General features: G+C 45.4%; 1 protein-coding gene across 4 annotated transcripts in view; it reads right to left on the bottom strand.

The window, feature by feature from the left end:
* The window catches only part of brsk2a (BR serine/threonine kinase 2a), a 145096-nt gene that overhangs the window by 2084 nt on the left and 131436 nt on the right, over positions 1-11576 (bottom strand). For all 4 annotated transcript variants that reach the window (XM_034535772.1, XM_034535771.1, XM_034535774.1 and 1 more), the window contains 6 exons: positions 8413-8473; positions 6382-6589; positions 6172-6220; positions 5057-5180; positions 3663-3843; positions 2568-2657 (listed from right to left, as the gene is read on the bottom strand). In XM_034535772.1, the coding sequence (XP_034391663.1) occupies positions 2568-2657; positions 3663-3843; positions 5057-5180; positions 6172-6220; positions 6382-6589; positions 8413-8473 (713 nt within the window). The remainder of the gene's footprint in view (positions 1-2567; positions 2658-3662; positions 3844-5056; positions 5181-6171; positions 6221-6381; positions 6590-8412; positions 8474-11576) is intronic.

The following is an 11576-nucleotide window of genomic DNA, read 5'->3' as shown; positions in this document are numbered from 1 at the left end:
CAACTCTTTGAAGTAAGAACAAGTCCAGCTCAAGCTGTGTGCTGAATAAAATAGGTGAATATGCTAAATAACACAAGTTTATATCTTTCTAACTTGCTGAGGTTGTGTTTGTGTGTATGTGTATAAGTATGCATACAAATGATCTTCAGCTAAACACACTCGCTCTTTCTGCAGGGCCCCACTGCAAATAAAGAGTCAGAGTTCTTTTTGTTCATGTTCGCTATCGCACAGGGCAACTTTGGAAACTCTGTCACAAACCTGCCACCTATTCACAGGATGTGAAGATGCATTTGCACAATAGAGTCCTTTGGGCCGACAAATGAACAGTGACAGCATCGGGGCTGCTGCACAGACGACAAAACACACACTCGCACTGGACCGGAGAGTCTGTGTCTGTGTGTCGGCACTTAATAAAAGGCTGTTGGAAAGTGGAATTGCTCTGACAGAATGTGCATGCTGCCAGTGTTAAGACTGCCTGCAGTAGTCCAGCAATTCGGCGAACTTCATCTCATCGTGAATACGTTTGTGTGTTTGTGTGTAGCCAATGTGTGTGTCAGTGTGTAGAAGTGCAAATGTGCCACAGTTGGCTTCTCCTGCTCCATTATCCTGCTGGAAAATGGTCGCAGCCGACTTCTCCCGAATGTTCCCTCTTCCCTTCTCAAGACTTTCCCCATTTAGTCACTTCACTCCACCCAAATCCGCACATTTCCAAAAATGGCAGGACACTCATGAATCTTAATGATCGCCATAAAATGATCTCCATAAAACGGAGACAGCGTCCTCTAAATGACCGGTTCTGCTCTGCAGTCCTCCAGCGTGCTACACTCCTTTTATTGTTCCACACCCTCCTATTGTCTTCCTAAGCTGGGCTCCCAGGTATGCTTCTGTTAATGGTGATTAGGGGACATAATGACCAAGACCTGATGAAGCCTTTTGTTTGACACACATTGGTATGCAAAGCCATTTCTATTCTTAATTACAGCCAGCACCTTCTGCATAGGCGCTGTGGTCAGGTAGCACAACTAGTGTGTGTTAGGAGGTCACAAGGAAGTAGGGAGGTGGAGGAAGTTGAGTTAAACACATTTTGTAATGTCTGATAAGCACACATTGACCTGTTTAAGGATGTATATCACGATGAGAGACATTGTAAAGGCAGGAAATTAATTTGGACTGACAAAACAAATGATAGGGTATAATTATTTAAGTTTTGATGTCATATCGTATCCTTTTATTGATAAATGGTTCTCATATTAAACAAAGTACATCTCTGCAGCTGAAAAGAAAACCACAGCAGTCATTTGAACCTAATGTAATATAATGTATTCTAATTTCAACCTTCAGTCTGTTAATACGCCTAAACATAAAATATCAGAAGTAATTGGTAAACTTAAGATAATCACAACAGCTGTGATGACTACTGTTCATTGCTCAGTGCCAGTGTGAGAAATATTGCCTAAAAGCCACAGAGCAAATATACAGCAGCGTATGGTTTAGTAACAGAGCAAAAGCTGTATGGTGGCCAGGTGTCTCTTCAAAAAAGTCCCACATGGAATTGGAAATGGGTTTAAAGGGTTAAAGACACACACATAGAGACACGAGTTTATGATTCACGCATGAGATGAAATTGACATCCCAAGAAAACAGCGCACCTCCTGATAGAAACGGTGCATTTCAGGCTGGCGGCGTTTCCCCAATGTGACCAGCAAGTGGAGCTGTTGTCAAGGTGATGACGACTGAGACGCACTCAAACAGAGCAGTGATTCACAAGGAAGGACATGCTAAGAGCAGATGGGGAGGAGTGGGATCCCTATTTCTCTCCTTTTTTCCTTGTTGTCTTCCAGACTGTGTGTGTTGAGCGAAAAGGATGGAGCCGCACTAGGGAAAGGATGGACTTATACAGGTCCAGAGACATCAACCCCACAACTCACGAGAAGATGGGGGGATATTTAAATAACGGCACGAAGTTCACAGGTGAACGGTTAGGTGGGGATTGAGGTCGCCTGTCAGAGGTTTTTATATCTCCTTAGTGCCTTTGGAGGCGCCACAAAAGGCTGTTGGACGAGGGAAAACAGGGGGAGGGGGTCCTATTGTACAAGCACCCAGAGAGAGAGAGAGAGAGAGAGAGAGAAAGCAGGTGTGGTGTCACAGTGCGTTGCAGTGCATTGTGGGAGTGCGTTGAGGTGCAGTGGTGTTGCCATGGTGACAAGCTCCGACGATCAGTCTTGGAAGTAGGAGTAACAGAATGCAAATCAGCTTACCCTACCTCCACTCTAATCTTCACTGCCAGGGCAACGAGACAACATTTGACCCGCAGTCGGTGCGTGAGAGCAACTCCCACCCTTTGATGGCAGCGAGGCACGGGCATGCAAAGGAAGCCGTTTGGAGAACCGGAGAGCGGCTCAGGGATTTCAAGCACGGGGGAAGAGGAAGGCAGGATTTAGCTTCAGCGGTGAGAGTGGTTTGTGTGGGGGTGGGATGGGCGGATGAGGCGGTGGGGGTAAGGGTGGAGAGGTTTTGGATACGATTTTTGGATATTTTTCTTTTGAAAAGGAGGAGTTCCTACTCACCAGACAGCTGTTGGACCCCTGGTTGGTCATGTGTGCTTAACAACTGGCTCTGAATCGTCTCCACTACTCGCTTAAAGCGCCGACTGGGCCCTAAACACAGGCACACGAACAGGACATGTTAGTTGCACAACAGGTAGCAGCACAAAGGCAGACAGAGTGCGTATGTCTGCTATATAGATGGATTCATTAAGAGAAGAACAAGTAAGGGTGTGCATGGTGTGAGATGTGAGCTGGAGAGAGCTCGAGATGATAAATGGAGGCCAGAGAGGGGCGTTACTGTATACCTGCTGTATACAGTATGCGACAGGGAAGAACCTGCAGGCTCTTAAGTGCCACTATGACAATCCATTCAGCTCCAATGTGTGTGTGAGTGAGAAAGAGAGGGAGCGAGAGCACGCATGTTCCTGCAAGACGGATGATTGCTTAGTATGTAATCTTGCATAGCCAGACCTCGTCTTCTTACACTCAGAGAGTTTGGGGGGGAAATATTATCAAACATTCAGGATTGCAAGAACTTTGAAAAGACCTTAGGCAGCCATTCTTTTTGGCAGTGACTTTAAGAAACCCACATTTGTAAGCAGAACTTCTGGTTTATTGGTCGACTGGGATACAAACGTGGAATCATTTTTATTAGTTTTGAGTGTGACAGCATTCCACTCGGCATGTAAGGGATACTTTTCTACACTTTTCGAAGTGAGACAGATGAGATGGAATACTGTTTATTCAAGATCCCATAATGTGTACTGTATGTTACTCTGCCTGTGATCCGTCATCTCACAACAGGAAGATCCTAGGTTTGACCCTTTCTGTCCATTAGAAGACGAACTACCCATTACATTCAACATGGTGCATTTTTTCCCCTTGTTTATTTACACAGAAGATATTGGTTTCTCCGAGTTAAACTAGTAAAAGTAAAGTAGCCATATTGGCATTTGTACTTTTATGCCTGGGGACCCTACTCTCTTCTTATTGGCTCACAGACCTGGCGGTTCCCAAATGTGAGGTCTGCACCTGGTTCGTTGTGCCCAATGCATGCAGGATTAGCGGGTGGAGAAAATGAGGGCGAGGAACTCGGTGTGATGATTGTGTCCTGACCTGAGAGCAGCGTGAAGGTGACAGAGTAGATGCCGTTCTCCTTCGTGGCCGCCGTGCTCTCCGTGTAGGTGATATCCACCTGGAATTTCACCGGCTTCTGGAAGACTGTTGGGCCGGCTGTGGACTTGTATTCTGCTCGGAAACTGGTCTGGGAAATCACACTGTGGCTCAGGCTGGGGATCTGAGAGAAAGAAGAGGAGCAGTGAGTTAGGGCAAAATGGACAAAGAGGCGGAGATGGGAATAAATTAAAAAAAACAGGTCGTAAAAAATGGAGAGTAATGGGATTATACATAGGGAGCATTGATGCTTAATTTCTTTCCTACACCTCGCAAATGACAAGGTGAGTAAACCCTCATTAAAATACCCTCCACATACTACGAGCCACAGTTGGAACTCTAAGGAGATTAATGCCTCGGGGAGTAGCCATGCATGCCAGGGAGACTTAAGCTGTAATGTAATCTTGAGTCATCCAACAACATTGCACTCTCCCACCTAAAATGAATTTGTATGCCCAATGAACAAATGAGCTCTGTCACGTTTCGCCATCGTGCTGGAGAGGGTTTGACATCCCATTAATATGAGTGTGCTGAGAGGTATAATTCCACTGATTCAGGTGCCAATCTCCTATCTGGAACACCAGCTAGCATAACCCGGAGGGGGAAAGAGCTACCTCCAGGGATGGGGAAACAGATTTGACATTGACCTGCACTGGCAGAGTTTGCATTTACTTAGACTTTGTTAAATTTAACTGGGGTGAGAATAGGTTTTGTTCAATTATGTACACTGAATATCAACTCCCACTGCTGAGTGTTTGTTGATACAGAATATGCTGCGCTTACTGGGAAACCCTGATGTTACCTGCTTTCCCGCATGTATTTATGTATTTATACATCCTCATTATAACCCCCCCCCCCTCCCACACACACACACACACACACAAGGTACAATTCACAGACTCACTTGAGATACAATTCACACTATCTCTCAATTTCTCACACTACACATCTAAATATACACTCAAACACACACACACACATGCTCAATAAATGGTATTGAGGGCAAAGCATCTATATGCTAATGATCAATGCTCTCTGTTGATTTTCTGTTGACCTCAAGTGAGTCTACAGTCAGAGAGAAAATAGAAGCACTGAACACCAGCAGTTTACTGAATTGCTACATAAATCAGAAGCATGTTAGCAAACACTCAGAGAGAGCCTGCCGCATAGCATTGCCAATCACCGGTGCTATTAGAAGAGGCAATGTCCTGCAACAGACAGCAGATGCACAGGTAACACTGCTGCATATTTCTATTGAGTTACAGGGTGGTGGCGCAGGGATCTGATGGGAGTAGAGGCAAAGGGATGAAGCAGGGAATTAAGCACGGAGTGTGTACCGAGAGGAAGGCTTGAACGATGTCGGCCTTGATGGAGCTGAGAGGCTTGTCTTTGATGACAATGAAGATCTGCTCCTCTTTTTCCAGGTTGATGAAGTTACCAAACCAGGATTTTTTGGCAAGTCTGTAGGGGAAAAGACAGGAAGAAAAGTTTGTCAGCTGTACGTTTATTTTACATTGTTATGCTTACTAGAGAGTGTTTGTCTTCCTTTCACTGGTTAAAACCCACTCATCAAAATGAAGAGCTTGTGAAGAGTTTTTTCTCTCTCTCTCTCTCTCTCTCTCTCTCTCTCTCTCCCTCTCTCTGCAGGTCTGGGGAAACGAAAAGGAGCCAACGGAGGATACCCGGAGGGAAATAAGCTAAGACTGTGCAGGGGAGAAAAGTTTTCGGAAACTTCACCTTATAGGTATGTGTTAATGCATGTGCATGTATGATGTAGGGACATAACTCTATGTCCAGAAGGGTTGAGGTAGATGAATGCACCACTGGCCCAAGTGTACTTACACCCACTAATAAGCAATATGGACTCTGGTTTTGTGGTATATTAATATTTTATGAGATTCTTGAAAATACTGATGAATTTGCTCGATTCAAACTTCAGCACAGAGAGAAACACTCCCCAATATATAAATACTTATGTAATGTTGTGTTTGTAGTGAGTAATAGGAAGCCGGAAACAGCTAGTGTGTGACTGTCTTTTAATATGATCAAGCCTATCCCAGCTGAGAAGGTCTTTTCCAACCATCTCTCTAACTCCTTGCAGACAGGATGTTCTTCTCAGCCAGGTGGAAATGGCCAAGCCAAAGAGCCAGCGAACCAGACAGGCATATCTAGGCCAACTTTGAGTTATCAGGCCCCTGGGAGCTCAACAACATCACACAGGCTACCTTACCTCCCTCATAACCAACCCAATACCTCCTGCTACGGTGCTGCTTCTCCAGCCCAGTCCAGACCTCAGGTCATTACAGGGAACTCGGCATGCACAAATCAAACATTCGCGGATGTAATACTTTCCGAATCATCATGCTATCAAGAACCAGCCAGTTTGAGCCAATGACTGAGGGGATGACAGGCTATGCATAGTTATGAAAGTGGTGGTATAGAATCTACTCACTCTGGGGAAGACTCTGGTGTGAGGCTGGACATCTCCTCTTGTGTGGGAACTGTGGAAGCAAGGTTAAAGTTCAAAGTATAAGGCTCAGAGAAAGATAAGAAGTAGATTGCTTTAGTGGGTGAAGTTAGATTTAAGGTTGAAATGAACTAGATTTAAATAGATAATTCAGCGTTTACCGTAGAAATGGTAAATCTGCTAGAATGTCAGTACCTTGAAGTTTCCTGCGGTGGAAGCGTGGTGAGCCCAGGAAGCTGTTTTTGATGGAGTTGAGGCGTGTCCTCCATGGCATGCCTCCGATGGAAGGGCTGGGGGGCGGCGTGGGGGTGGGGGTCCCGGCCGGGCTGTCCTTGGGAGTGTGCACCGGAGTGCCCTTTGGGGTGGGGAGGGGGCTGCCTCGAGGGGAGGGGTGAGGTGTAACCTGTATGAGCGGGATAGATTTGGGCTGGTGGTCAGTGAATGAAGAAAGCGCCGGTACCACGGGGTGGAAGTGGTGCAACCGGATGGGCGACAGGGGCACCACTGGACTGAAGGGCACAGAGAGCTGGGGGTTGGCAGCAAAATGGGAGCGCCGTACCTGGGGGCTATTTGGGAATGGAGCACTGGAGATGGAGGATGGAGTAAAGGGTGACGGTGAGGAAGGAGAAGTAGGGGTTGGGGGCACCGAGGCAGAGGGTGGCTGTGAAGGGAGTTGACAGGGACTTGAGGGCTCGGATTTGGCTGCAGATGCTGGATCTGGGGTTTCGGGAAGCGGGTTGGATAGTGTGGCTTGGAGGGGTTTGGGTATAATTTTGGGCTTGGTGGGGAGTGTCTGTGTCTTGTTGAGTGCTGCCGGCAGGGGCTCACTGTTTGGAGCGAGTGAATTGGGGGTGGAGATACGGGGCCCTGTGCGATTGGGGGCGGGCTCAGGGGATGGGCAGGGGCTTGTGATAGGGGACTGTGAGAAGTCTGGGGACTGAGGCGGTACACAGAACTTTCTGACAGGCTGGATTTAGAGGACACAGCGTGAAGACACGCAGCACGATACAGCCAAGGGCCAGAGCAGGTGGAGAAGGAGAAGAAAACAAAGCAACACAAAGGGACACATGCAGGCACACAAGCACATGGATAAGGCAAGACAGAAAAGTGTAGCAAAACAAACAACCACACATCCAGAGGAAAAAGCAGACAAATAATATGGAGGCAGGTAAGATGTAGGGAAGAGAAGGAGGTATTGAGAAAAAAGAAAGACAGAAAAGAAAAGAAACATGCAGTTAGACCATTCAGTGAGTCATGTCAAACGAAAACATAAATGACACGGGAACAACCAGATCGGCAAGCATTACACACAATTAAATAAAAAAAAAAAGTAAAACACACACAGAGCTCTGTTAGCAGAGAAAAGCAAGCAGACACTGACATGTGTGAGAGACAAAAGGCCAGCTGTGAGGACAATTTGGGCTGGAAGACCATTATGGTATATCTGCTGTAAGGTTGATTGATATGTTTTATTTGTAAATGTAAAATTGTAGCCACAATGGTGCACTGATAAACCGTTTTCCCTTTTTCCAGACACAAATCCTAGAGAGCACAATCCGGTCTTTGCTAGGTCTGAGAAATCTATTTCCCTTTGAGATCAGCCCGACAGAACCTGTGTGGCGCGAGGAGCTCGTCTTAGGATCCTGGCTAATCCCGAGCCTTCTCAGGTTAGTCAGCTGGAAAAGTTTACCACAAGCTCCACAGCTCTGAGCAAGAAACGTTGGATTTACTGATGCATTCCTGGAACTGGATTTCCACAGAGCTCAGACCACAGAAAGCAAAAGCAGGGATAATACGCAGAAAGGCTCGAGAGAAGAAGCTTTTAGGGGAAGGTATGTCGTTTGCTGTCACGTCCCACGAGAAAGTTCATCAGCATATTTTACTTACAGAAATATCCAACGCTATAGACACGTGTAAGGTCTGAATGATCACCGGATAAGAGGAGCTTATTATAGTGGATCCCTGCAAAACGCAAAGGTAGATCTGAAGTGTGAGTTAAAACTTAAGGAGAAGAAAAATAAACTATAGCTCAGACTAATAAAAAAGAGGAAAAGTCCAGTATATTGCTTGTGCTTTCATAATGAGAGCGCTCATTGGTCAGAAGCCTCGGCGATGGAGCTGTAGCTGTCGTAGCTGAACAACTAGATACATGAGAACGGGGTCAACAGGTGTGTGTCTCCAAGTGTATGTGTGTGTTTGAAAGTACATAGAGGGGTCATGACTTACCCGTGGGCTGCTGAGGGGGCTGGTGGAGAGGCCAGAGGAGGCTCCACTAATAGACCGAGACCTGTGGCACAAACACGCACGAACACACACACAAGGGGGCAGAGGAAATTTGTGGGATCAAAATGTGTACCGGTTACAGGTTTTCAGTACACACAGGTGGAGGTGAGAGCTTGGAGGTTATATGTTGCACACAGTTAGAAAGCACCACAGTAAAGTTCACCAATCATACTAAGCACAGTCATTATCGCTCTCAAGCCCTTTGCAAACACAACACCTACTCACACAAAGACATAAAAGCATGGAAACACAGTCAAAGCAACGTACATTACTAGCACTGACTCGCAGCAATTGGTCTCAAACCAATTGCGCTCAAACTATGGTTTTCAAATATGCTGATTTGACTGCAGCTTCTCCCGCGAATCTTTTAGGTTTTGCTCTCCACACATTACCATTCACAGACTTAGCTTTCCGACCCGTTTACATTCTGGTCATAAAAAAAACATGCTGGGTTTTAGGCCTTAGCACTGGATCAGTAGAACATAGCTTGAGGGGGGAAATGAAGTGGCACATTCGGTTGAGTGCCATTTGTCATGTTTTTCTTTTCCCCCGCAGATGCCGTCAATAACCCCTATGAGCAGAGCCCTGCTCAGGAATGAACAATCACAGGACAATCTGTCTCCATCGAGTGTCCACGCACACAGACACGCACACACACACACACACACACACAGACACACGACACGCAAATGCAGAGCCTGTCAACACTTGGAAACACCAGCTGCTTACTGTCACAACACTGTTCCTTTTTGTCATTCAATCTAACAATACCCCCCTCTCTTTTTTTAAGCATTGATGCATTTGTGAACATGTGGCCAAGCCTACAGATCTTTTGTCTCTCTTTGAAAGGATAAAGACGAGACAACTAGTATTTTTTCAACTCGCTTGGTTGTAGAGGAAGACCTCACGGACAAATGTGAGGGGAGGATGAGGGGGTCGAGGTGCGATGGGGCAAGGAGGGAGGAATGGAAGAATGAAGGATGGGAGCGAGGGGTAGAGTAATGGAGACTGATGTTCATTCCTGGCGCTGGAGCAGTCCCACAGGACCACACAGGCATCCACACATGGACACAAAACTGTGTACACACTTACAGCTAGAAGCCATAAAAACGATACCGGTGCTGTCATAACAACACATTAAGATCTATATATATCAATCTTCTAAAAAAAGGAGAAGCACTTATTTGGGTTCAGTAACCCATTTCCCACAAGCTTAACATTTACAACCACCACAAGAAAGAACTGATACTGGTGCAGGGATATTACTCCTGAGAGACCCAGACACACACAAGCAGAACAGAAGGGAGGCAACAGCTACAATGAGAGGAAAATATAGAAACACCCACTCTCGGGCTATTTTTGCAATTCTCTCACTGCCCCTTCTGTGAGTGTATTCATTGCACACGCTCATGAGTAGGCGATGCTGAGACCACGTTGGCTATGGACTTCTTGTTTAAGAGAACAGTCGACCAGACGGTTGCTATCATTTACATTTAAGTCCTACGGCCCACTGAGACATGCCCACAGCTGCTCACTAGATGTTGCGCCTGTGCTCAAATAGTCAATCGCACTTCATCTAAACATGGCCAAAACACAGCGTCCTCGAGCCATCATGAGCATATTGGTAGAGGCACTCGGTATCTGTTGGTGTTGGACCTGCAGTTCTATAAAGCTAATGTTACAGATGGCTATGCGGTACAGTAATGAGCCGTCAGAGGCTCACCCTCGCTTCGGAGAGACGACGAATTTGTGTTGACGAGTGTTTTATTCGTAGTGAACAGCAGACACAACTTAAGCAATCATTTATCATATAGTAACAAAGAGGCCATGTTATTATATCAGGAGCAGAGGAGATGCTGAAGGCAGCTACTGTAAGCCCTCGGTGTGTTTCGGTGCTTTGTTGCTTTAAAAAAGGGTCAGTTAAAAAATTACCACATTACAAAAACCATGTTCTCAAGTAATCTAGCCCGACAGAAAGTTTGGGTTTTATTCGCCCAAGTTTTGAGAGATTTATCTTTGCAGAGATTTCTGCCTCCACCCAAAAAAACAATTAAGTTGTTGTGGTGCAGACAGCATTTAAGAATAACACTTAAAAACCCATAAAGCAACTGCTCTTTCCAGATACAATATCCCAATTACTCATATACAAAACACACTGCCAACTGTTTTCATGTTGGACTACTTTGTTGTTACAAAGCAGTTTCAATGAAAACTCTTTATAGTGGGGTTTGTGGATAGACACATTGCTATTGAATTCTGCAATGGCGTTAGCACCAGTGGTGAAACTCAGTGCTATCCTTAAGTAAATCCATTTTGTTATTTTAGACCTCTACTTCCCGATGTTTCAGAGGGAAATATTGCACTTCTTATGCCAGTACATTTATTTGACAGCTACAGTTTTAGCTGTCAAATAACAGTATTTTTACTGTAGTGACATTTCAAATGCAATACTTGTATATATAATAGTCATTTTACATTGTTTAAGTGCAACTTTAATTGGGTAAATGATTTGAATGCTTCCTCTTCACTACTAGTGAGCCCCACAAATGAAATGTTATTCCCATCTCATAAAGGGATATCTCACCTGGACAAATGAAACAAAGACTATATGCATTGCAATACACCAATGGAGGTTAATGATAAACAAATGTAACCCTTGCACCCATACATGTGAGTGTAATGGCCTATGTGTGGGGCCACTCATTCATATCTTCCTTTTTTCCATTTAGTACTCAAGATAACATTTCCCATTGGAATGGGGCCAATGTCGTCAGTGTGTGACCATCGGCTGTGTCAGAGACCCATCCAAAGCCCTTGTGGGGGTCTAATGTTGGTCTGTGGGGGCTGGGACAAGTACAAAAGGTTCTGGGACGAGGGCATGGACTGAAATAAAACAAAAGTGAAGCAAAATGCAATGGATGGTGCCAGGAGTCACACAGAGATCAAATAACACTGCCAAAGCCAAAACACAAGGCTACTGCTCTGCTAGCGGGATTTAAGCCCGTTAGAGAAGTTCCCTTTTTCTCTTTCTCCCTCCTCTGTATTGACTTTCTCCTGCCAAATGGAGTTCTGTATGGAGAGTAGATATTCATAAATCAAACACATTT

The sequence above is a fragment of the Cyclopterus lumpus genome, chromosome 6 (assembly GCF_009769545.1).
Source record: "Cyclopterus lumpus isolate fCycLum1 chromosome 6, fCycLum1.pri, whole genome shotgun sequence".
Lineage (NCBI taxonomy): Eukaryota > Metazoa > Chordata > Actinopteri > Perciformes > Cyclopteridae > Cyclopterus > Cyclopterus lumpus.
This window is presented reverse-complemented; position numbering and strand designations above follow the sequence as displayed.